General features: G+C 44.3%; 1 protein-coding gene across 1 annotated transcript in view; it reads left to right on the forward strand.

Annotated features, from left to right (window-relative positions):
* Positions 1-27,132, forward strand: part of snrkb (SNF related kinase b) — a 40,452-nt gene extending 13,320 nt beyond the window's left edge. The window contains exons 3-6 of the mRNA XM_064930165.1: positions 19,877-20,018; positions 22,805-23,017; positions 23,213-23,350; positions 23,441-27,132. Coding sequence (XP_064786237.1) covers positions 19,877-20,018; positions 22,805-23,017; positions 23,213-23,350; positions 23,441-24,698 — 1,751 coding nt within the window. The 3' untranslated portion in view covers positions 24,699-27,132. The remainder of the gene's footprint in view (positions 1-19,876; positions 20,019-22,804; positions 23,018-23,212; positions 23,351-23,440) is intronic.
* Positions 27,133-27,635: the final 503 nt, after the last annotated feature.

Genomic DNA, 27,635 nt, shown 5'->3' on the forward strand with positions numbered 1-27,635 from the left:
ACAGTATATTCTCTGATCACTGGAGCTACAGTATATTCTCTGATCACTGGAGCTACAGTATATTCTCTGATCACTGGAGCGACAGTATATTCTCTGATCACTGGAGCTACAGTATATTCTCTGATCACTGGAGCCACAGTATATTCTCTGATCAGTCCTATGTGTGTCACTGGGCACGTGCAATAATGCTTGGACAGTGCTCACCTACATTTGTAGTGGAAGCTCAAGTAAATCAGAGCAGATTTTTTGGGTTTTATCCCTCTGGTTACTACGGGTTGATTAACCTCAAACACATCTGGCACACATTTTGATAATTAGATCAAAACAAGATTATTGGCTTGCAAGGCAGTGGAACTACTGTAAAATCCCAAATATTTTGACCTATTGCACGTGGGTGGCCTTGGTGTTGTGTGTGCGACTGACCAGTGGCAGTCTGCCCACTGGGTTGAGGCTCATAGTGGTATAATCAGATTGTGTGGCATGCTGTGCACTGCAGTGCCTGGCACAGAGAAAGGTCCCATTCCACACCCAACATACGGCACGGGACAGGTTTGGGGCATTAACCTGGTTTGAGCCCAGTCAATGAGCCTGGGAAACAACACACACCTACCCATGTGGCTGAAGAGACCTTGTTTCTAGTATCAACTTGTCCCTGATGTTATCTGACAGGCTGTTGAAGTCAAGCCGGGACAAGGCCTGCTGTGTGTGTGTGTGTGTGTGTGTGTGTGTGTGTGTGTGTGTGTGTGTGTGTGTGTGTGTGTGTGTGTGTGTGTGTGTGTGTGTGTGTGTGTGTGTGTGTGTGTGTGTGTGTGTGTGTGTGTGTGTGAGAGATATTATATTTAGTGCCTTCAGAAAGTATTCAGACCCTTTGAATTTTTCCACATTTTGTTACAGCTTTATTCTAAAATGGATTAAATACAATCTACACACAATGCCCCATAATGAAAAAGCATAAATAGGGTTTTAGAAATTTTAGCAAATGTAATAACAAAAAACATACCTTATTTACAGTGCCTTGCGAAAGTATTCGGCCCCCTTGATCTTTGCGACCTTTTGCCACATTTCAGGCTTCAAACATAAAGATATAAAACGGTATTTTTTTGTGAAGAATCAACAACAAGTGGGACACAATCATGAAGTGGAACAACATTTATTGGATATTTCAAACTTTTTTAACAAATCAAAAACTGAAAAATTGGGCGTGCAAAATTATTCAGCCCCTTTACTTTCAGTGCAGCAAACTCTCTCCAGAAGTTCAGTGAGGATCTCTGAATGATCCAATGTTGACCTAAATGACTAATGATGATAAATACAATCCACCTGTGTGTAATCAAGTCTCCGTATAAATGCACCTGCACTGTGATAGTCTCAGAGGTCCGTTAAAAGCGCAGAGAGCATCATGAAGAACAAGGAACACACCAGGCAGGTCCGAGATACTGTTGTGAAGAAGTTTAAAGCCGGATTTGGATACAAAAAGATTTCCCAAGCTTTAAACATCCCAAGGAGCACTGTGCAAGCGATAATATTGAAATGGAAGGAGTATCAGACCACTGCAAATCTACCAAGACCTGGCCGTCCCTCTAAACTTTCAGCTCATACAAGGAGAAGACTGATCAGAGATGCAGCCAAGAGGCCCATGATCACTCTGGATGAACTGCAGAGATCTACAGCTGAGGTGGGAGACTCTGTCCATAGGACAACAATCAGTCGTATATTGCACAAATCTGGCCTTTATGGAAGAGTGGCAAGAAGAAAGCCATTTCTTAAAGATATCCATAAAAAGTGTTGTTTAAAGTTTGCCACAAGCCACCTGGGAGACACACCAATCATGTGGAAGAAGGTGCTCTGGTCAGATGAAACCAAAATTGAACTTTTTGGCAACAATGCAAAACGTTATGTTTGGCGTAAAAGCAACACAGCTCATCACCCTGAACTCCACTGTCAAACATGGTGGTGGCAGCATCATGGTTTGGGACAGCTTTTCTTCAGCAGGGACAGGGAAGATGGTTAAAATTGATGGGAAGATGGATGGAGCCAAATACAGGACGATTCTGGAAGAAAACCCGATGGAGTCTGCAAAAGACCTGAGACTGGGACGGAGATTTGTCTTCCAACAAGACAATGATCCAAAACATAAAGCAAAATCTACAATGGAATGGTTCAAAAATAAACATATCCAGGTGTTAGAATGGCCAAGTCAAAGTCCAGACCTGAATCCAATCGAGAATCTGTGGAAAGAACTGAAAACTGCTGTTCACAAATGCTCTCCATCCAACCTCACTGAGCTCGAGTTGTTTTGCAAGGAGGAATGGGAAAAAATTTCAGTCTCTCGATGTGCAAAACTGATAGAGACATACCCCAAGTGACTTACAGCTGTAATCGCAGCAAAAGGTGTCGCTACAAAGTATTAACTTAAGGGGGCTGAATAATTTTGCACGCCCAATTTTTCAGTTTTTGATTTGTTAAAAAAGTTTGAAATATCCAATAAATTTCGTTCCACTTCATGATTGTGTCCCACTTGTTGCTGATTCTTCACAAAAAAATACAGTTTTATATCTTTATGTTTGAAGCCTGAAATGTGGCAAATTGTCACAAAGTTCAAGGGGGCCGAAGACTTTCGCAAGACACTGTACATAAGTATTCAGACACTTTGCTTTGAGAGTCTAAATTGAGCTCAGGTGCGTCCTGTTTACATTGATTATACTGAGATGTTTCTACTGTACAACTTGATTGGAGTCCACCTGTGGTAAATTCAATTGATTGAAGAACCCAATGGTCACGCTAACAGAGCTCTAGAGTTCCTCTATGGAGATGGGAGAACCTTCCAGAAGGACAACCATGTCTGCAGCACTCCACCTATCAGGCTTTTATGGTAGAGTGGCCAGACGGAAGTCACTCCAAAGTAAAAGGCACATGACAGCCTGCTTGGAGTTTGCCAACAGGCACCAAATGGCTCTCAGACCATGAGAAACAAGATTCTCTGGTCTGATAAATCCAAGATTCGTGTCTGGAGGAAACCTGGCACCATCCCTACGGTGAAGCATGATGGCGGCAGCATCATGCTGTGGGGATGTTTTTCAATGGCAGGGACTGGGAGACTAGTCAGGATCGAGGCAAAGATGAACGGAGCAATGTACATAGAGATCCTTGATGAACACCTGCTTCAGAATGCTCAGGACCGCAGACTGGAACGAAGGTTCACCTTCCAACAGGACAACGACCCTAAGCACACAGTCAAGACATTGCAGGAGTGGTCTCGGAATGTCCTTGAGTGGCCCAGTCAGAGCCCGGACTTGAATCCGATCAAAAATCTCTGAAGAGACGTGAAAATGGCTGTGCAGCAACGCTCCCCATCCAACCTGACAGAGCTTGAGAGGATCTGCAGAAAAGAACGGCAGAAACTCCCCAAATACAGGTGTGCCGAGCTTGTCACGTCCTACCCAAGAAGACAAGGCTGTAATCACTGCCAAACGTGCTTCAACTAAGCACTGAGTAAAGGGTCTGAATACTTATGTGTTTTAGTTTTATAAATTAGCAAACATTTCTAAAAACCTTTTTGATTTTACCATTATGGGGTATTGTGTGTAGATTGAGGGGGGAAAAACTATTTAATACATTTTAAAATAAGGCTGTAATCAAACAAAATGTGGAATAAGTCAAGGTGTCTGAATACTTTCCGAAGGCATTGTGTCTCTAGACCACAGATATCCTATTACTACTGGATTCTATGGTCTAGTCTCTGTGACTTAGTCGTCTTCTGGTGACGCCTGTGCCATGGATGGAGCCTGAGTCAGTGTGATGTAGTATTTCCACAGATTACCTGCGTGGTTGTGTACAGTTACAGTATCACTTAATGAATATTCATTAGTTCAGCATGCTCTTATCCTGTTCCACTAAGCAGGTGCTGGTGTAATCTACTTATTAGGTCTTAGTGACAGAGTGCCAGCTGAGCGAGGCAGCTTGCTCACTGAGGCCCACTGCCATTATACTGCCATGTAGCCCTGTTATGATAACACAGCACAACACAACACAGCAGGGTTGGGGTCAACCCCATTTACATTCAGGCAATTCAGAAAGTAAATTGAATTTCCAATGTAAGAATTTCAAACTGCTCTTCGAAGATAAATGACACCTGGAAGATTGGAGTGATTGGACAGAATGCAAATGAGGTTGACCCCAGCCTTGCAGCTCTGCAGAAACACTGCAAGGCGTGACATGTGCGTGTGAAAGAAGAGCTTAGAGATATGATACTCCATTATATCCCTCTTTCTGCACAGATGCAGGTTTGTGGATAATGCTGAGTAGCTCTGAGAAAGAGATGTCCCTTCTGTACTGAGAAAAGAGATTACCTTAGTCCATGGGGACGTGAGTCATAAACTCCTTTTTATAGCACACTGTGTATCACTCATACACCTATGTTGCAGTATACAAACAAATGTACAACCACGTATTAAATATTTGTACAGGGTGTACTGGTATTTTATAGGTGGGTACTGTATGAAGCTATGAATGGATCCCAAGGGCCATTAAACTGAGTGCAGCATGACTGTGGTCATATGATGAGGCAGAGAAAATCAGAGGCCTGTGTGTGCAGAGCCACGCAGCAGTACCAGACCCAGGGCGATGGGACAGTGGCCTGTTCTGTGTCTAACACATGGCTGCTATACTGCATAAGCCAAACAAAGCAGTGTGGAGAAGAACAGTCAGATACCATCTCAGGTCTTGTATTGTGTCCAGGGCTATTTAAGTAGAACTTGTCTGTCTCTACCTGGGTTGTGCCTAAACGGACAGTCATGGCATACTCAAAAGCAGAGGAAATCTACATGTAGAGTTGGGGAGAGTTAGTAGCAGGCCAGTTGGCACTCATTAATATACAACTTTGAGGTAGAGTTAAGGAGAGTTGTAGCAGGTAATGCTTGTGATTATGTGCTTTCAGATAAACTCTTTTCATTCATCAGTCTAAAGTGGGTGTAGTTTCCTTTCTATGATTCACCCTTACCCGATTCCATGAGGCGTCACTACATGGTGATTCAGTGGTTTAGTATGATCCTCTCATTCAGTCCGAGTGTAACAGATTTAGGGAGAGAGGAACAGATTGGGTGAGGTAGAGGGCTCTCATTATTTACTCTAGGACAGAGCATTTCCTCTGAGAGAGGGACTGAACACCATCTGGTAGGATATTTGACAGAACAGAGAGAGAGACCAGGAGAACTAGCTCTCCACACACACACACACACACACACACACACACACACACACACACACACACACACGCAGTTTTGCAAACTCCAGGCGTATACATTTTTTTGTTGAGGACATGAAAATACAGCTCTTTGGCCACGCACACCAGTGGTGGGTTTGGTGTCAAAATGAGAACACATGAGCAGAAAAAAAGCCATATCTACTTTAAAATATGGTGGATCTTTTATGTTATGAGGCTATTTTGCTTCCACTGGTCCTGGGGCCCTTATGGTTAACAGCATCATGAACTTTACTCAGTACCAGGACGTTTTTGCCAAAAACCTGGTTGCCTCTGTCAGGAGTTGATCTTCCAACAAGACCATAACCCCAAGCACACATCAAAATCCACAAAGAAATGGTTTATTGGCCACAAAATTATTTTGCAATGGCCAGCTTAGTCACTAGACATTGAAAAACTGTGGTTTGAATTGAAGAGGGTAGTCCATACACATATTTAGCAGATATTATTGCGGATGTAGCAAAATGCTTGTTTTTCCAGCTCCAACAGTGCAGTTGTATAAAACAACACACAAATCTAAAAGTAAAAGAATGGAATTAACAAATATGTAAATATTAGGACAAGCAATGTCGGAGTGGCATTGACTAAAATACAGAATATACACACGAGTAAAGCAGTATGGAAACATTATTAAAGTGACGAGTGTTCCGTTATTAAAGTGGCCAGTGATTCCATGTCTATGTATATAGGGCACCAACCTCTAAAGTGCAGGGTTGAGTAACCGGGTGGTAGCCGACTAGTGATGGCTATTTAACAGTCTAATGGCCTTGAGATAGAAGCTGTTTTTCAGTCTCTCGTCCCAGCTTTGATGAACCTGTACTGACCTCGCCTTCTGGATGATAGCGGGGTGAACAGGCCATGGCTCGGGTGGTTGATGTTCTTGATGATCTTTTTGGCCTTCCTGTAACATCAGGTGCTGTAGGTGTCCTGGAAGGCAGGCAATGTGACCCCGGTCATGCGTTGTCCAGACTGCACCACCCTCTGGAGAGCCCTGTGGTTGCAGGTGGTGCAGTTGCCGTACCAAGAGGTGATACAGCCCGACAGGATACTCTCAGTTGTGCATCTTCAAAGGTTTGTGACGGTCTTAGGGGCCAAGCCAAATTTCTTAAGCCTCCTGAGGTTGAAGAGGCTCTGTTGCACCCTCTTGACCACACCGTCTGTGTGGGGGGACTATTTCAGATTGTCAGTGATGTGTACGCCGAGGAACTTTCCACCTTCTCCACTGTGGTCCCGTTGATGTGGATAGGGGCATATTCCCTCTGCTGTTTCCTGAAGTCCAGCATCAGTTCCTTCGTTTTGTTGAGGGAGAGGTTATTTTCCTGGCACCACTCCGCACCACCTCTTCAACCTCAGGAGGCTTAAGCCACGTCAGACACCGACGTCTTGCTCCCAGACAAGCTAAACACCTACTTCGCCCTCTTTGAGGATAACACATTGCCACCGACGCGGCCCGCTCCCAAGGACTGGGTGTGCGAGTTCATTAGAACGTGCGTTGAAGATGTCGTTCCCATAGCAACGATTAAAACATTCCCTAACCAGAAACCGTGGATTGATGGCAGCATTCGCATGAAACTGAAAGCGCGAACCACTGCTTTTAATCAGGGCAAGGTGACTGGTAATATGACTGAATACAAACAGTGCAGCTATTCCCTCCGTAAGGCTATCAAACAAGCTAAGTGTCAGTATAGAGACAAAGTAGAATCTCAAGTCAACAGCTCAGACACAAGAGGTATGTGGCAGGGTCTACAGTCAATCACGGACTATAAGAATAAATCCAGCTCAGTCACGGACCAGGATGTCTTGCTCCCAGGCAGACTAAATAACTTTTTTTCCCGCTTTGAGGACAATACAGTGCCACTGACACGGCCTGCAATGGGAACATGCGGTCTCTCCTTCACTGCAGCCGAGGTGTGTAAAACATTTAAACGTGTTAACCCTCGCAAGGCTGCAGGCCCAGACGGCATCCCCAGCCGCACCCTCAGAGCATGCGCAGACCAGCTGGCTGGTGTGTTTACGGACATATTCAGTCAATATTCAATCAACCCTGTGCAACTGGGTACTGGACTTTCTGACGGGCCGCCCCCAGGTGGTGAGGGTAGGCAACAACCTCTCCACCCCGCTGATCCTCAACACTGGGGCCCCACAAGGGTGCGTTCTGAGCCTTCTCCTGTACTCCCTGTCCATCCACGACTGCGCGGCAACGCACGCCTCCAACTCAATCATCAAGTTTGCGGACGACACAACAGTGGTAAGCTTGATTACCAACAACGACGAGACGGCCTACAGGGAGGAGGTGAGGGCCCTCGGAGTGTGTTGTCAGGACAATAACCTCGCACTCAACGTCAACAAAACTAAGGAGATGATTGTGGACTTCAGGAAACAGCAGAGGGAACACCCCCCTATCCACATCAATGGAACAGTAGTGGAGAGGGTAGTAAGTTTTAAGTTCCTCGGCATACACATCACAGACAAACTGAATTGGTCCACTCACACAGACAGCATCGAGAAGAAGGCGCAGCTGCGTCTCTTCAACCTCAGGAGGCTGAAGAAATTCGACTTGTCACCAAAAGCACTCACAAACTTCTACAGATGCACAATCGAGAGCATCCTGGCGGGCTGTATCACCGCCTGGTACGGCAACTGCTCCGCCCACAACCGTAAGGCTCTCCAGAGGGTAGTGAGGTCTGCACAACTTATCACCGGGGGCAAACTACCTGCCCTCCAGGACACCTACACCACCCGACGTTACAGGAAGGCCACAAAGATCATCAAGGACAACACCCACCCGAGCCACTGCCTGTTCACCCCGCTATCATCCAGAAGGCGAGGGCAGTACAGGTGCATCATAGCTGGGACCGAGAGACTGAAAAACAGCTTCTATCTCAAGGCTATCAGACTGTTAAACAGCAACCACTAACATTGAGTGGCTGCTGCCAACACACTGACTCAACTCCAGCCACTTTAATAATGGGAATTGATGGGAAAGGATGTAAAATATATCACTAGCCACTTTAAAACAATGCTACCTAATATAATGTTTACATACCCTACATTATTCATCTCATATGTATACGTATATACTGTACTCTATCATCTACTGCATCCTTATGTAATACATGTATCACTAGCCACTTTAACTATGCCACTTTGTTTGTTTACATACTCATCTCATATGTATATACTGTACTCGATACCATCTACTGTATCTTGCCTATGCTGCTCTGCACCATCACTCATTCATATCTTTATGTACATATTCTTTATCCCCTTACACTGTGTATAAGAAATTAGTTTTGGAATTGTTAGTTAGATTACTTGTTGGTTATTACTGCATTGTCGGAACTGGAAGCACAATCATTTCGCTACACTCGCATTAACATCTGCTAACCATGTGTATGTGACAAATAAAATTTGATTTGATTTGGCTGGTTTTCCCTTTGTAATCCGTGATTGTCTGTAGACCCTGCCACAAACGTCTTGTGTCTAAGCCGTTGAATTGCGATTGGTTAAATTGCAATGGTTAAATGCAGTGGTTCACGCTTATAGTTTTGAGCGAATACTGTCATCTATTCACTGTTTCAGGTTTGGGTAGGTTTTAATAGTCACCGTGGGAACAACATTCCCTATGCACTTCCTGATGAACTCAGTCACCTTGTCCTCCGTGTATACGTCAATGTTATTCTCAGAGGCTATCCGGGAACATATCCCAGTCCGTGTGATCAAAACCATCTTGAAGCACGGATTCCGATTGAACAGACCAGCGTTGAATAGTCCTTAGCACGGGTATTTCCTGTTTTGAGTTTCTGCCATATAGGAAGGGAGGACCAAATGGACTTGTGATCTAATTTGCCGAAGGGAGGGCAGGGGAGGGTCTTGTAGGCATCTCGAAAAAGTGAGATGCCTACGTCTTGTTAAACTTCTTGATGCACCCATCCCGTTAGCGGGATCATTTTCGTCAACATCCGCTGAATTGTAGAGCGCCAAATTCAAATTAAATTACGAAAAATATTACATTTTCATGAAATCACAAGTGCAACATAGCAAAACATAGCTTAGCTTGTTGTAAATCCACCTGGCGTTTCAGATTTCAATAAAGCTTTTTGGCGAAAGCATACCAAGCGTTTATTTAAGGAGATCGCTCTCGGTAGACAAAATATTACAAACAGCTAGCAGCCAAGTAGATTGGTCACGAAAGTCAGAAAAGCAATAAATTAAATCGCTTACCTTTGATGATCTTTGGATGTTTGCACTCATGAGATTCCCAGTTACACAATAAATGTTCCTTTTGTTCCATAAAGTTTATTTTTATATCCAAAATACCTTCATTTGGTTGGCGCATTATGTTCAGTAATCAACAGGCTCGAGCGGTCACGACTCGCAGACGAAAATTCCAAATAGTATCCGTAATGTTCGTAGAAGCATGTCAAACGTTTTTTATAATCAATCCTCAGGTTGTTTTTACAATATATAATCAATAATATTTCAACCAGGACTGTACCTTCTTCAATGGGAGAGAGAGAGAAATGTCTGCTCCAAGCTGGTGCGCATGCAAAACACTGCTGGCACCCAGCCATACAATGACGCGATGTGATCTTTCTCGCTCATTTTTTCAAAATAAAAGCCTGAAACTATGTCTAAAGACTGTTCACACCATGGGGAAGCCATAGGAAAATGAATTTGGTTGATATCCCTTTAAATGGAGCGTAGGCAGGCTATGGAACAGAGAGCTTTCAGGAAAAACAACACTTCCGGGTCGGATTTTCCTCAGGTTTTTGCCTGCAATATCAGTTATGTTATACTCACAGATAAATATTTTGACAGTTTTGGAAACTTTAGAGTGTTTTCAATTATATGCATATTCTAGATTCTGGGCCTGAGAAATAGGCAGTTTCATTTGGGTACGTTTTTCATCCAAACATCAAAATACTGCCCCCTACACTTAAGAGGTTAAATCAAATCAAACTTTGTCACATGCGCCGAATATAAGAAGTGTAGACCTTCATGTGAAATGCTTACTTACAAGCCCTTAACCAACAGTACAGTTCAAAAAGAGTTAAGAAAATATTTACCAAATAAACTAAAGTAAAAAATAAAAAGTAACACAATAACATAACATGGCTATATACATGGGGTACCGGTACTGAGTCAATGTGTGTGGGTACAGGTTAAAGTAGTTTGTACATGTAGGTAGGGGTGAAGTGAATATGCGTAGATAATAAATAGCGAGTAGCAGCAGTGTACAAAATAAATGTTTGGGGGGTGGGTCATGTAATAGACTGGTGGACATTTGATTAATTGTTCAGTGGTTTTATGGCTTGGGGGTAGAAGGTGTTGAGGAGCCATTTAATCCTATACTTGTCGCTCTGGTACCTCTTGCCGTGCGGTAGCAGAGAAAACAGTCTATGACTTGGGTGACTGAAGTCTCTGACAATTTTTGGGCTTTCCTCTGACACGCCTAGTATTTTGGTCCTGGATGACAGGAAGCTTGGCCTCAGGGATGTACTGGGCCGTATGCATTACCCTCTGTAGCGCCTTACGGTCAGATGCCAAGCAGTTGCCATACCAGGCGGTAATACAACCGGTCTGGATGTGCTCGATGGTGTAGCTGTAGAACTTTGAGGATCTGGGGACCCATGCAAATTCTTTACAGTCTCCCGAGTGGGAATTGTTTTTGTCGTGCCCTCTTCACAACTGTCTTGGTCTGTTTGGACCATGATAGTTTGTTGGTGATGTGGACACTCGACCCGCTCCACCACAGCCACTTCGATGTTAATGGGGGCTGTTCGGCCCGCCTTTCCTGTAGTCCACGATCAGCTCCTTTGTCTTGCTCACATTGAGGGAGAGGTTGTTGTCCTAACACCACACTGCCAGTTCTCAGACCTCCTCCCTATAAGCTGTCTCATCGTTGTCGGTGATCAGGCCTACCACTGTTGTATTCAGCAAACAAAATGATGGTGTTGGAGTTGTGTTTGGCCACGCAGTCGTGGGTGAACAGGGAGTACAGGAGGGGACTAAGTACACACCCCTGATGTGCCCCAGTGTTGAGGAACAGCTTGGCAGATGTGTTGCTGCCTACCCTTACCACCTGGGGGTGGTCCATCAGGAAGTCCAGGATCCAGTTGCAGAGGGAGAGGTGTTTAGCCCCAGGGTCCTTAGCCTAGTGATGAACTTCGTTGGCACTATGGTGTTAAATGCTGAGCTATAGTCAATGAACATCATTCTCACATAGGTGTTGCTTTTGTCTAGGTGGGAAAGGGCAGTGTGGAGTGCGATTGAGATTGCGTCATCTGTGGATCTGTTGGGGCAGTATGCGAATTGGAGTGGGTCTAGGGTATCCGGGAGGATGCTGTTGAGGTTAGCCATGACCCACCTTTCAAAGCACTTCATCGTTACTGATGTGAGTGCTACGGGGCGGTAAGCATTTGGGCACGTTACCTTCACTTCCTTGGGCACAGGGACTATGGTGGTCTGCTTGAAACATGTAGCTATTACAGACTCAGTCAGGGAGAGGTTGAAAATGTCAGTGAAGATACTTGTCAGTTGGTCAGCGCATGCTTTGGGTACACGTCCTTGTAATCCATTTGGCCTGCCGGCTTTGTGAATGTTGACCTGTTTAAAAAGGTCTTGCTCGCTACCGAGAGCATTATCACAGCCATCCAGAACAGCTGGTGCTCTCTTCCATGTTTCAGTTTTGCTTGCCTAGAAGCAATCATAAAAGGCATTTAGCTCATCTGGTAGGGTTGCGTCACTGGGCAGCTCTCGTCTGGGTTTCCCTCTTTAGTCAGTAATAGTTTTCAAGCCCTGCCACATCCGACGAGCGTCAGAGCCGGTGTAGTAGGATACAATCTTGATCCTGTATTGACACTTTGCTTGTTTGATGGTTCGTCTGAGGGCATAGCAGAATTTCTTATTGGCATCCGGATTAGTGTCCCACTTCTTTAAAGCGGCAGCTCTAGCCTTTAGCTCAATGTGACTGTTGCCTGTTATCCATGGCTTCAAGTAGGGATATGTACGTATGGTCACTTTGGGGTCGATGCCGTCAATGCACTTATTGATGAAGCCGATGACTGAGGTGGTATAATCCTCAATGCCGGAACATATTCCAGTCTGTGCTAGCAAACAGTCCTGTAGCTTAGCATCCACGTCATCAGTATTGAGCGAGTCACTGGTAATTCCTGCTTTAGTTTGTGTTTGCAAGCAGGAATCAGGAGGATAGAATTATGGTCAGATTGGCCAAATAGAGGGCAGGGAAGAGCTTTGTATGCATCTTTGTGTGTGGAGTACAGGTGGTTTAGAGTTTTTTTCCCCCTCTGGTTGCACATGTGACATGGTGGTACAACTGATTTAAATTTGCCTGCATTAAAGTTCTCGGCCTCTAGGAGCGCCACTTCTGAGTGAGATTTTTCTTGTTTGCTTATTGGCTTATAGAGTTGGTTGAGTGCGGTCTTAGTGCCAGAATCGGTCTGTGGTGCTAAATAGATGGCTACGAATAATATAGATGAGAACTCTCTTGGTAGGTAATGTGGTCTACAGCTTATCATAAGGTACTCAACCTCAGGCGAGAAATACCTGTAGACTTCTTTAATATTAGACATCGCGCACCAGCTGTTATTGACAAAAAGACACACCCCACCCCTCATCTTACCAGACGAAGCTTCTCTGTTCTGCCGGTGCATTGAAAATCCCTCCAGCACTATATTATCTGTGTTGTCATTCAGCCACGACTCGGTGAAACATAAGATATTACAGTTCTTGGTAGGATTATCCTAGGTCATCAATTTTATGTTCAATGATTGCATGTGAGCAAGTAGAATTGATGGCAGTGGGAGTTTACTCGCTGGCCTACAGATTCTCAAAAGGCAGCCCATTCTGCGTCCTCTTCTCCTCCGTCTTTTCTTCACGCAAATGATGGGGATCTGGGCCTGTTCCCGGGAGAGCAGTATATCTTTCTCATCGGACTCGTTAACGGAAAAGCTTCTTCTAGTTCCTGGTGAGTAATCCCAGTTCTGTCCAGAAGTCCAGATGTTATTTTCGGTCATAAAGACGGTAGCAGCAACATTACGTACAAAATAAGTTTAAACAAAATAAGTTACAAACGACTCAAAAAAATAAGAAAATAGCACAATTGGTTACGGGCATGTAAAGCGTCAGCCATCCTCTTCGGTGCCATCTTACTTAAGTGTGTTCAGCTGTGTTGACTGCCCCCACTAATTGGCCACACCTAATTGGCCACACCTGATATTAATGAGTGCTTGTTTTGTTTGAAATAGGGCCTGTTTGAATAGACTAAAATGAACAGCTTTGTATGCGGAAAAACAAGCAAACAAGGCATTTAAGCTCCATCTTGGTGGCACAGTGGACTAATTCCATGGATAAAGAACAGAAGATTATAGTTTTAAATCTCATTGATGCCGTGTAATAATAAGAAAAGTGTTTGCATGGTTCATGCCTGAGGAAATACATTTTCATGTGTTCTATCTGTGCTTGGAATCCCAAAAAAGTTAACCCAAAATAAGCTAGCAGTGTCATCAAAAGTCTGTATAGGTAAACATAAATAAAAATAATCACTGAAAGTTGTAAGGAAGTTATTCAAAAACCTCCAAATAAATGATAATTTCCTCAGAGAGAAGCAACCAGAGGAAAAAAACGTTCTCAAATCCACCCTGCAACCTAAAAATAAACGTTTCCAGAACAGGTAACATTTTCACTTCTGTTCTCAGAAGGTTTTAAAAAAGGTTATGTTTTACCGGTCAGGAAACATAGGGCTTCTTTAATTTTTTTTGTGAAACCAACTTCCATGGAACCAAATGTCAGCAGTATTTGAATTATTTATTTTATACAGTCATTTTTGCTCATCTTTATCAACGGTGTCAATTTCTGACCCCACTGTTTATAGATAGAGATTGCAGGAAGAGAACAGATCAGGAGAATAATCACAGGGATTCCACATGGGTAACCTTTGCCCTCATACAGCAATCAGTGCCATGGGGCATTCTGGCTGTCGGATGTCATTAGCTGAACCTTAACTTAAAAAGGCCAGCTATTCATGTTCTACCCTTTGAACACACATTATTATATGCATGTATCTCAGTGTTCAGGAGTCATCAGCAGAGAAAAGGCTAATTCCAGTTAATATGTTACGTAGTGGGAACACATACATACGATTTATTGGACTGAGCTTGATTAAATATGGCAGCTCAGCCAAGGAAAGGTTATTTGCTTTACGATCGAATGCTCGGTGCTCATGGTTGATTTTCACTTTTCAACTTCTGTTTACTTTCCCTGGGCTCAGAGACGAGTGATGACGATAATTGTGCTTTTGACAGGGTAAAGGGTGAAGACAGTGTTTGTGCTTGTTTAGCAGCGAGTGATGTGTGTTTTGAGTGCAGCACTGCAGATCTGTCAGATCTAATGTGTGGTAAGAATATGTGGAAATCTCCAGTGGATTGAGAGAGGGAGCGTCGCATTTTGAATTTGCTGCCGTTGTATAACTGAAGTGGAGAGGGTTGTGTGTGTCTGTGTGTGTGCGCGCATTCATGAGAGTATTTCTGTGGGAATGTTTATATATGTGGGATAGATATGGTAACGAGGCAGAAAGAGAGTGAGGGTTATTGTTTTCATTGTCAAGAGCCCTCTGGGACAATTTTAACATGCACTCAGCAGGCATCATAATCTCCTCTGTCCCAGCATGCAGCTGTGATGACGCCCACTGTCCTGTCCCATGAGGCTGTTCTGTTCAGGCTGAGTCGTCTGACTGTCAGTCAGGGGAATGTCTCTGCTTAGACCAGCACGCACTCCTCTTCTCTGGAACAATGTACAATGAACTACATTGTTTTCTACATGTGCCCGACCGGCTCGATTCGGTCTTATGTAGCAAAATTTGAAATTGTGTTTTTTACATTGGATGAAAGCAAAGACTCAGAGCTAGAAAATTGTATATAATACACTGCAGTTGAAGAACAATGGGAAAGTAATTCAGCTTTAAAAGTATATAAACTTGTAATCCCACTTTTGAGAGAATGTCCTTGAATATTTTTGTATACCTACTCTTCTTTGTCTACACCCATTCAGCATCGTTCATACCCTCTTAAGCCTTAGCCCCACCCATCTTTTTAAGGATTCATGTGAGGCCATGTGCTAAACAGATTAAGATAGTGTAGTATACAACCTATGTTAGTGTTGAAAGTGGTATAAAAAAACCCACTATATCCTTAACTGACATTGTTGCAGGTCATGTTCTTCACATTTCCGTCTCTGGTAAACACTGTATCAATTAAAATCAAAGTTTATTTCTCATAGCTAACATTAGGCTAAAACTAGCAATGCAAATGGATTTCTGAGATACGAATAATAGTACTACACAGATCACGTAAGCTAGCTAGCTAACGGTACGCTTTAACTTGCAATGAAAACAACTTTCTGACAAAATTATTTTCTATAAAAGAAACACACATAATTTGAGTTTGATATTCACAAGAAGCAGTGCCTGATGTGAACCATACCTCGAACAAAAGAGATCCAAGAAGACCGAAGATTAAGAATTGTTGACTTGCATAAAGCTGGAAATGGTTACAAAAGTATCTCTAAAAGCCTTGATGTTCATCAGTCCACAGGAAGACAAATTGTCTATAAATGGAGAAAGTTCAGCACTGTTGCTACTCTCCCTAGGAGTGGCCATCCTCCAAAGATGTCTGCAAGAGCACAGCGCAGAATGCTCAATGTTAAGAAGAATCCTAGTGTGTCAGCTGAAGACTTACAGATATCTCTGGAACATGCTAACATCATCACTGTTGACGAGTCTACAATATGCTAAACATTAAACAAGAATGGTGTTCATGGGAGGACACCACAGACGATGGCACTGCTGTCCAAAAAAAAACTATGCTGCACGTCTGAAATTTGCAAAAGAGCACCTGGATGTTCCATAGCGCTTCTGGCAAAATATTCTGTAGACAGATGAAACTGCAGTTGAGTTGTTTGGAAGGAACACACAACACTATGTGAGGAGAAAAAAAGCACAGCACACTAACATCAAAACCTCACCCCAACTGTATAGTATGGTGTATGGAGCATCATGGTTTGGGGCTGCTTCGCTGCCTCAGGGCCTGGACAGTGTGCTATCATTGACGGAAAAATGAATTCCCAAGTTTATCCAGACATTTTGCAGGAGAACGTAAGGCTATCTGTCCGCCAATTGAAGCTCAACAGAAGTTGGGTGATGCAACAGGACAACCACCCAAAACACAGAACTAAATCAACAACAGAATGGCTTCAACAGAAGAAAATACACCTTCTGGAGTGGCCCAGTCAGAGTCTTGACCTCAAACAGATTTTGAGAGCGGTTCACACCAGACATCCCAAAAATATTGCTGAACTGAAACAGTTTTGTAAAGAGGAATGGTCTATAATTCCAGATATGGGGAAGGGTACAAAACATTTCTGCAGCATTGAAGGTCCCAAGAGTACAGTGACCTCCATCATTCTTGAATGCCAAGCGTCACATCTGGAGGAAACCTGGCACCATCCCTACGCTGAAGCATGGTGGTGGCAGCATCATGCTATGGGGATTTTTCTTCAGTGGTAGGGACTGAGAGACTAGTCGGGATTGAGGGAAAGATAAGCGGAGCAAAGTACAGAGAGCTCCTTGATGATAACCTGCTCCAGAGTGCTCCAGACCCCAGACTGTTGCGAAGGTTTACCTTCCAACAGGGCAACAACTCCAAGCAGACAGCCAAGACAACGCAGGAGTGGCCCAGCCAGAGCCCGGACTTGAACCTGATTGAACATTTCTGGAGAGACCTAAAAATAGCTCCCCATCCAACCTGACAGAGCTTGAGAGGATCTGCAGAGAAGAACGGCAGAAACTCCCCAGATACAGGTGTGCAAAGCTTGTAGCATCATACCCAAGAAGACTTGAGGCAGTAATCGCTGCCAAAGGTGCTTCAACAAAGTACTGAGTGAAAGGTATGAATACTTATGTAAATGTGATTTTTACATCTTAAAAAAAATATATACATTTGCTAAATGTTCTAAAAAACTGTTTTTGCTTTGTCAGTAAGGGGTATTGTGTGTAGATGGAAGAGAGGGGGACCTATTTAGGGATAGGGGGCAGCATTTTCACTTTTGGATAAATAGCGTGCCCAATTTCAACTTCCTGATACTCATCTCCAGAATATAAGATATGCTATTATTAGTAGATTTGGATAGAAAACACTCTGAAGTTTATAAAACTGTTTGAATCATGTCTGGGAGTATAACATAACTTAAGTAGCAGGCAAAGCCCAGAGGACAAAACATTCAGATGTTTTTTTTTAAGTCACTGTCTATTCAATGAGCTTTCACTGGGAGATTAGATTTCTAAGCAACTTGTTTGCAGTTCCTACCACTTCCACTGGATGTCAACAGTCTTTAGAAATTGGTTGAGGTTATTCCTTTGTGTAATGAAGAAGTACGGCCATCTTGAATCAGTGTCATTTGAAGTGTACATTTTGAGAGAGGACCATGACTTGAAAAGTAGCGTGAGTTTGTTGTCTTCCTGTATTGAACACAGATTGTCCCGTATTCAATTTGATCGATTAATAACGTTTAAAAATACCTAAAGTTGTATTAAAAAAGTAGTTTGAAATGTTTTGGCAAGTTTACAGGTAACTTTTGAGATATATTGTAGTGACGTTGCACAAAAGTTGGAAGCTGTGTTTTTCTGGATTAAACACGCCAAATAAATGGACATTTTGGATATATATCGACGGAATTAATCGAACAAAAGGACCAATTTTGATATTTATGGGACATATTGGAGTGCAAACAAAAGACGCTCGTCAAAGGCAAGGCATGATTTATATTTTATTTCTGTGTTTTGTGTAGCGCCTGCAGCGTTGAAATATGCTACTCTTTGTTTACTGTTGTGCTATCATCAGATAATAGCATCTTACGCTTTCGCCGAAAAGCCTTTTTGAAATCTGACATGTTGGCTGGATTCACAACGAGTGTAACTTTAATTTGGTATCTTACATGTGTGATTTAAAGACAGTTTGATTTTTATAGTATTTTATTTGAATTTGGCGCTCTACATTTTCCCTGGCTTTTGGCCAAGTGGGATGCAAGAGTCCCGCCTATCCCAGAGAGATGGATACTCTAATTGTATCTCTGGGTAAGAGGCCGTCATTTTAAATAAGATTTTTTTCTTACCTGACTTGCCCAGTTTTTTGTTGTTGTTGTTGTATTTTTTTGTTTGAATTTTACCCTTTTTTCTCCCCAATTTCGTGGGATCCAATTGTTTTAGTAGCTACTATCTTGTCTCATCGCTACAACTCCCGTACGGGCTCGGGAGAGACAAAAGTTGAAAGTCATGCATCCTCCGATACACAACCCAACCAAGTCGCACTGCTTCTTAACACAGCGCCATCCACCTCGGAAGCCAGCCGCACCAATGTGTCGGAGGAAACACCGTGCACCTGGCAACCTTGGTTAGCGCGCACTGCGCCCGGCCCGCCACAGGAGTCGCTGGTGCGCGATGAGACAAGGATTTCCTTACCGGCCAAACCCTCCCTAACCCGGACGACGCTAGGCCAATTGTGCGTTGACCCACAGACCTCCCGGTCGCGGCCGGTTACGACAGAGCCTGAGCGCAAACCCAGAGTCTCTGGTGGCACAGCTGGCGCTGCAGTACAGCGCCCTTAACCACTGCGCCACCCGGGAGGCCCCTGACTTGCCTGGTTAAATAAAGGTTAATAAACAACATGCAAATAATGATTGTCTGTATGTATGGTATTTCAATCAGCCCCTTTTCAGGGAATTGAGTTACATATTCGATTCGCCATCTCTCTCACATACTCTCTACAGTGCTCCTTTCTCTATGCACATGACTGAGAAGGAGGGATGTTTATTTTCCTGGAGAGATATCTTGGAATGGAACCATCCCGAAAAAGATTAGTTCTCTGTGGCCAGCCCCCATGTTCCACAGCTGCTCTCTACTTGTGACAGGTCACACACTGTTCTGAGTTGTTCTGGGTGCAGGATGTTCTGAAAGCGCTTCCAGAGACCTTGCGTTACTCCGGCCCTGAGGAAGGGGAGAGGGGAGGAGACAGGAAGGGCGTGCACCGTGCACGCTGAAGAATGTCACTCAATAAGAGCAGAGACAAATAGAAGGCTCTGAGCAGGGCCTGTGTCAGTGTGGGTGAGAGGTTGCCTGTCTGTCTTTTAGGTCAAGCAATCATAGGGCAACTTACAGTGTAGGTGATAGGTTGACAATGAGTGTCTCAAGGCCTGTCTGCTCGCTCCAGGTTTCAGACTCCAGACCCAGTCTGCCTGGAGGAGGGAGAGTTATGTACTCACACAGCTGTCTGGGACAAATGCCTGGCTATGTAAACAACATCATATACTTCAGCTACTGAAACCAGCCTATTGAGGAACAAGTTATACTGTAGATGGTTGTTTGTTTGAGTGCTTGTTTTCTGTTAGGAAAATTATGTTTTCATGATTTGTGACCTGACCATACAAATCTCTAGGCCCTAGTGATCATATAGTATGTGTGTGCGTACTTACTTTACTCAAGTTTGACAGGGTGTTTCTGTATTGTATCATATGATGACTGTATGCATGGTGTTTGTGTTACAGATATCTGGTCGTTGGGGGTGATCCTGTACATGCTGGTGTGTGGACAGCCCCCTTTCCAGGAGACCAATGACAGTGAGACGCTCACCATGATCATGGACTGTCACTACACCGTCCCAGCCCACATCTCCTCAGACTGCAAAGAGTGAGTACCACCCATCACCTACAGAGATAGGCCCCCAGCTCTCTCTCTCACACATCCACGCATGGACCTTAACACAGTAACAATATGTCATATGGTTTTATTATTCGGTCAGATATTGTGGTTATATGACAAAAATACACACAATAATCATGATTTCAGTCAGTTGTCAGCTCTCCGTGTTTATGAATACAATGCGCCAAATTGTCCTACCCCAACCTGTCCTACCCCAGTCTACACTGCCCCAGACTACACTGCCCCAGCCTACACTGCCTTAGCCTGCCCGGCCCCAGCCTACACTGCCTTAGCCTGCCCGGCCCTAGCCTACACTGCCTTAGCCTGCCCGGCCCCAGCCTACACTGCCCCAGCCTACACTGCTCTAGATCATGTCCAGAAATGATAAACCAGTGTCTCCTATCGACCAAACTCTAAACCTCACACCTATCTGACAACCTTGTACAAACAGACTACTAGACACAGTGTACCCTGTGATCATTGGCTGTTTTTGTCAATGGGGGCAAGCCAATCACTGAATAGGGAATACAATACTGAGTGTTGATTTGAGGGGGCAAGCCAACCAGTGGGTAGAATAAAGAGCTGACTAAAGGGAAAGTTCATGTCAGGCGTTATAGGAAATTGAGTGAGTTGGCTGCAACCCATGCTGTATTGGATTGGCATGGGTGAGATCAATCCCTGCATACCTAGTCCATTCCATATCGGACCCCAGATCTCACCCCAGCTCTGGTATATATTTAAGATCAATATTGACAAAGCTGTATTTGTTTTAAAAGTTGTGTTAGCTGAGCCCCTTGGTACCAGTGCTATTTGTGGTTGAGACTGAAGAACACCCCTGCAGCCCATGAACCTCAGACCAGAGACCTGGCAGATGTTGTGGTTCCGAAGCAGATGACTCTGCCTCAGACCTCTGGATGACTGGCTCAAGAACAGTTCCAAACATAGAACATGGGCCACATGACCAGGGCCCTGATGAAAGCTCCTTTAATGGGAAAATGATTTCTTGCTAAACAGTTTAGTCCTGCGGGCAACAATCAACTGAACGAAAGCAGAGACCTCCTCTCCCCACCCTTCATCTCTTTCATTTTCTCTCTCGTTGCCCAGCTATTTATTTCTCTCTCCTCTGTTTCTCTCTCTCTCTCTCTCTCTCTCTCTCTCTCTCTGTCTCAAGCAACTCTTAATTTGTATTTAGTGCTTTACTCTACAGTAGTGTTGTGAGATATGCATGGGTCAGTTAGGATGGTATGTAAATAATTAATTTCTATAAATATTTAAGTAGTTGTATGAATAGGATATACCAAACACCAACAGCATTATTGGAGGTTCAGAGAAGCATGGGTACTTGAACAGTATAGATGGATTTAAGGGCAAATAGAACATTTCTGATAAGTGCATAGGCTGATTTGATGATCCTGGTCTTACATGGTTAAGCCACGTAAAGACACACACGCGCACACACAGACAGACAAAACATTAGGAACACCTAATATAATAGAAGCACGGAACACCGTGCTTCTACACCAGCATTGCTTGCTGTTTGGGGTTTTAGGCTGGGTTTCTGTACAGCACTTTGAGATATCAGCTGATGTACAAAGGGCTATATAAATTGATTTGATTTGATTTTATATTGAGTTATACCCCCTTTGCCTTCAGAACAGCCTAAATATCGTCAGGACATGGACTACAAGATGTCGAAAGCGTTCCACAGGGATGCTGGCCCATGTTGACTCCAATGCTTCCCACAGTTATTTCAAGTTGGCTAGATGTCCTTTGGGTGGTGGACTATTCTTGATACAGACAGGAAACTGTTGAGTGTGAAAAACCCAGCAGCATTGCAGTTCTTTACACACTCAAACCGGTGTGCCTGGCACCTACTACCATGGCACTCATACACAATCCATGCCCCATTTGTCTCGTGGCTTTAAAATCCTTATTTAACCTGTCCCCTCCCCTTCATCTGCACTGATTGAAGTGGAATTAACAAGTGACATCAATAAGGGATCATAGCTTTCACCTGGATAGTCATGTCATGGAAAGAGCTTAGTGTATACACATACACTAAGCTCCCGAGTTGGCGCAGTGGTCTAAGGCATTGCATCTCAGTGCGAGAGGCGTCACTACAGACCCTGGTTCAATTCCAGGCTATACTACAACCGGACGTGATTGGGAGTCCCATAGGGTGTCGCTCAATTGGACCAGTGTCGTTGAGGTTTGGCCGGGGTAGGCCGTCATTGTAAATAAGAATTTTAACTTAACTTACCTAATTAAATAAATAAATACATGTGACACGGAGGGCGCAGTGGCACCCCCTGCTGGTAATTCAAATGAGCTTGTAGAGGCCGCTCAGCCTTTCACTGCAGTGCAATAAAACAGTCGCATGAACAAATAGATGTCTGATGCAGACTTTGCATACCTCTATGCACACACACATATAAGAGACAAAGTCCCCATCCTGTCTCAGAGCCTGCATGATGATGCCAAGAGTCAGACTATGCCATGCTTCTCACCAAATATCTGCCTGGCCCTGCATGGGTGCACCTAAAGACTGTCTGAGGTCTGCAGGCACTCATAAATATTGATTAACTATGAGATAGACAGTTTGATCTCATTCCCTCTCCTATCACAGATATATGGGGTAATGTGCTTTGCCTGTCAATTACTGAATCAGTGTACATGAGAACTTCACTCACTTGTACTGGTGTTCCAAAAGGAGATATTTATATATAGTATCTGGTCCATAGAAGATGAATTCTCTCTCTCTCTCTCTCTCTCAGTCTGATCTCCCATATGCTGCAGAGGGATCCATCTAGCCGTGCCTCCCTGCAGGAGATCGAGAACCACCCCTGGCTGCTAGGGGTCGACCCCTCGCCCGCGGGACACAGTGCCGCCCCCCTCACCTCCCACCGTAGCCTGTCCCCAGAGGAACACGAGGTCATCCTCCAGGCCATGACCAGTGGCAACATTGCAGACCGCGACGCCATCCAAGAGTGAGGGCATCTCTACATCTCCCTCTCCTTCCCATATTCTCTCTCTCTCAATCTCTATCCTCTTCCTTTGTACCCTGCCACAGATCTGTAAGTTTTTCAAGCAAGGGAGCTTGGTGATATGCGTTATGGATGTAGTTGATTTTGATAGTAAATTATTTTATTTTAAGTGTATACCAATCATTGTGTTGCACCCAGGGCTCTAGAGGCAGACCGATACAACCACATCACAGCCACGTATTACCTGCTGGGGGAGCGCATCCTGAGAGACAAGCAGGAGCAGCCCAGCGAGATGCCCAAAGTCGACAGCGCATGGGCTGAGCCACCACAACTCCAGTAAGACCTATTCACGTCCCTGACAGTCACATTACATACTAGGCCACTAACGGATCATGAACACTACTAATGTCCCTGTCTCTTCTACAGGAGGCCACTGTCTGAGCCTCTGGATCTGGAGCAGAGGGGGCTCCATGGACTGCTGCCTGGCTGTCCCCGCCGAGGGGTGTCAGAGTCTGGGGACTTCCTGGCCCACAGGCCCCTTTTGCTCCAGCCACAGCCAAGTCGCACAGAGAGCCCCTTCCCTGAGTACAGCACAGGGCCCTGCCCGGGGCTCACCCTGCACCCCCCACCCCCTGATGAACCCCTGCAGGTCAAAAGCCTGGGAGCTCTGCAGCTGATCTGTGAAGAGGATGAGGAAGAAGAAGAGGAGGAGGAAGATGCAATCAAACCACATGTTGGACTTCATAATATTCAAGCACTGCCTCACATAGTAGGCTTGGTATCAACCACTGGGTCTACAGAACAGTCAAGTCCCATGCTCTCAGCTCCAGAGGCTCCACAGAGGCACCCAGTCAGAGTAGTGCCAGGTCAGGGAGAGGAAACAGGCCTGTTGGGCACCTCAGTGAAGGAAGCATTGGACACAAAGAGGGGGGAGGGGGACAGGGAAGAGCAGGACAAGGTTTCCAGCCACAACAAAGATATGGAGTCTGACCAGCTGGCAGCCAGACAGGAACAGGGTACAGTGGAGTCAGAGGAGAAGCCCATGGAGGAAGAGGATATGTCATGTGACCCACTGAGGCTAGGTAGTCATGCGACTGCAGACCAGCCAATCAATGGTTTAGAAAACCTGATTCAGACAGTGGTAGATAGTCAACTCACTCCCAAAGCTCATCCTCCATGCCTGTCTCGCCTAGGGCGGGTGCAGTGTTGTCGGGGGCAACGAGAGCCTCCTACCCCATACATCATGGAAGGGGAGGAAGACACTATGTTTGAAAACAACAACAACACCACAGAGTCCAAGCCTAAGCTCCTGGTGCAGGGTGGGGGTTCCACTCCAAGCGCTTCACCCCGCTCTCTGCCACGTAACCACTGTGTGGACTTGGGTCCGGACGGAGTGGAGACGACACGCAAGGTGGGTGGGCCTGGAGGAGAGTCTGAGGGGGAAATGCCGGAGGAGCTCCAGTTGGAGAGATCCCATATTGCACCACAGGGCCCTCTTGGGCTCAGAGAGGCGGGGACCGACCCTGCAGTCAGACTGGATCCTGGGAAGGGGAAGAACGTGAACTTGCGAGACCGCCTACTGCAGTTCCCCCTCTGTGAGAAGGCCTTGTCCTTCAACATCCAGCCCACCTCCAAGGAGAAACTCCTGCCCTTCGCCCAGTACAACTGCTGCCACGTGTTGTAGGCGGGGCCACCTGTAGCTTTACCTCCCTATACCTCCCACATCACTCACTCACTTTATAGCCTGGCCACAGGGCACAAACTAGGGGTCCTCAGGCCCCTCAAGACAGCCTCACACCAGGCCAGAGCCTGTCACCGATCCATCTAGTTCAACACAAAACACCAGAGCAGTCTGGGTCCTGCCTGAACTAGAAGTCTGCATCCTACCTGAACTAGAAGTCTGCAGCCGACCTGAACTGAACTATCTTACTGTGACCTCAGACATTTTGTAGACAATTCTTGTTAGATCTGTGTAGCCCTTACCTCGTTATACTTAGCATCTACTGCTGCTTCCTTTGTGAGAAAATAACTCAACTTCTTGTGCTGCCATGTACTGAAGTTTATTAACTGCTTTTTGTGTAGTCTTCTTAGACTATCACTATATAGTATATAGCTTTGTATTGATTGCTATTATAAAATCCCTTATATCGTAGCTCTTCATTTTGCACTAGCTTATCTCGAACTGAGCCCATTTCAGCGTATGGTATGTTGTCACTCTGAGGCCTGCTAGTACAGTGCTATAATTGTAATGTCTAGCATGAAGATGATGCATGCTGTAGAGGGGACAGCTATACTCCCTGCCTCAGCCGCCCGTCTACATTAGCTCAGCTAGTGGACTGATGAAAGGGTTGATGCTATTGACAATGTAGCTGGAAGCATGGTATCATTTAATGCTGGGGGTTGGATACGTCAGTGGTAATCTGAGAGGTGTAAGGTTTGGGACCTAAACTGACTAATGCAGGGAGAGCAAAATCTGTGAACAATTGTTGGACAGGGTTTAATACAAGAGACTTTTGAAAATGGATATGATATCGACTACGGAAACGCAGGTCTTCCAGATTGTTTGTGTGTATATGTACTTTATTTAAAAATCTTTCATCGTTATTCTTACAAATGCTATTGAACCCTTTTATTTTGTCGGACAACAGTTTCTTTGTCGTAGGACATATCCACAGGTGCGTGATTATAACAATTCTTTTGTGGTATCTAAGTGTGACAGAATGAATCCGTCTCGAGAGTGATGACAGATACTGTACATTAAATCCCTGTATTTAGATCTGTATTATTTACCACATATGCCTCAGTGTACTCTGGGTCGTTAAACAAACAAACCGTGTCCCTGCATATTGTTGTTGGACTTGCCTGGGGATTTGTGTATATATGTATTCTGTCTGTCTATGGTTCTGAGAGTACACCTATACATACTATTAAGAGATACCACTTGATCAAATCAGAAATCCTAATCTAGATGCGAACTAGCTATTATGCAAAGAAGAAATGTTATAGAACGAGAGTCCTCAGAAAGCTGTGTTCTTTCTCATCAGTGGAATCCCCAGAGGACTGTATGAGAGCAGAATTAATGGCATACTTTTATCCCCCTCGTTGTGGAAGAGAAGAGTGTAGTGATGGACACAGAGCACTAACCTCAGCTGTCACACATTCATATGATATGGACACCTCAACCTCCCCTGTCTCCTTTCCTCTTCTGTCATTGGATGGGGGGGGGGGGTCTCCATTCCATTCCGCCAACCAGCTGTCTCCTCCACACCTAGCCTGGAGTCACCTTACCTGGGAAGTGTCTGTCTGTCTGTCGGCCCATTGAACCTGATTTAAACTATGACTATAGGGCTGGATTCAATTTGTAGCGCAGAAGATCAGTGTTGTAGCACGGTTTAAATTTGTAAGTAATTTTCGATTGAGCCGACATATGAAGTGTTTACCGCGGAAGCATTGCATTTAAAACGGCAATTTGTGATTGCTAGGTCCATTTTTGGACTTTTAAATTGGTGGTATACCCACTCATTCTTGAAGAATATAACGTATAAATGCTTAGTTCAACTGTTGTACCCCATCACAATACATATTTTAACCTTTTACACCTCTTCGTTTGTAAACAAACATTGTATTTTTATTTTATTTTTTTACCTTTATTTTACTAGGCAAGTCAGTTAAGAACAAATTCTTATTTTCAATGACGGCCTAGGAACAGTGGGTTAACTGCCTGTCCAAGGGCAGAATGACAGATTTTGTACCTTGTCAGCTCGGGGATTTGAACTTGCAACCTTTCGGTTACTAGTGCAATGCTCTAACCACTAGGCTACACTGCCGCCCCGCCCAGCCTCCAAACATGGTTAAAACTATAATTTTAATCTCAGAGCTGGTCAGTCCTTGCACCCATAGTTCAGTCTATGAATTTGAGAGCACTTACATTTCTCCCATCTCTCCTCTGTTTACCAAATCAGTGGTGGGGTGGCCTTTGTTGTTTGAATGGCAGATTTCACCTTTAAATTTCGATCAGCTATAACGCTGATTCTAGGCGCTACGGATTGAATCCAATTCTAGGTCTCAATGAGATTTCTTTATTTTTGTATTTATTTATTAAAATGGATTAAACCAGATATATGGTGTGTGATGTGGTTTAATGGGGGTATATGTACTATAGTAAGGATAAACCAATGTATAATTACTCCTCTGAAACGGCCATGGAACATTGTCTTTTTTTAGCAGGTCAGATGAAAGTCCAAGTGGATATCAGTACATTTTGACAAGAGCATACTGTACAAATAATGTTGATGGCAAAGTATACTATACTAAATCAAGTACAACCATCAGCCTTGCTATCTACATTCACCCAACACTGCATCAGTTCTGAAATCTTCATTTTTAAAAGATACTGATAATACATATGTAATAGGTAGGCCTACAAATATTCCAACAACAAGCTCATCAATCCAAATGTTTAAAATATAGTCAACTTCAAGTAGAAGTGCACAGATATACTGTATTATGTGATATCAAGTACTCTCGTTGTGTTTGTGATGTGCCTATTATAAGTTAAGCGTACAATGTAACACTGATAATCTGAAATTACATGGAGCACACTGTGGGAACATTTTACAAA

This window comes from Oncorhynchus masou, chromosome 22, assembly GCF_036934945.1.
Source record: "Oncorhynchus masou masou isolate Uvic2021 chromosome 22, UVic_Omas_1.1, whole genome shotgun sequence".
Lineage (NCBI taxonomy): Eukaryota > Metazoa > Chordata > Actinopteri > Salmoniformes > Salmonidae > Oncorhynchus > Oncorhynchus masou.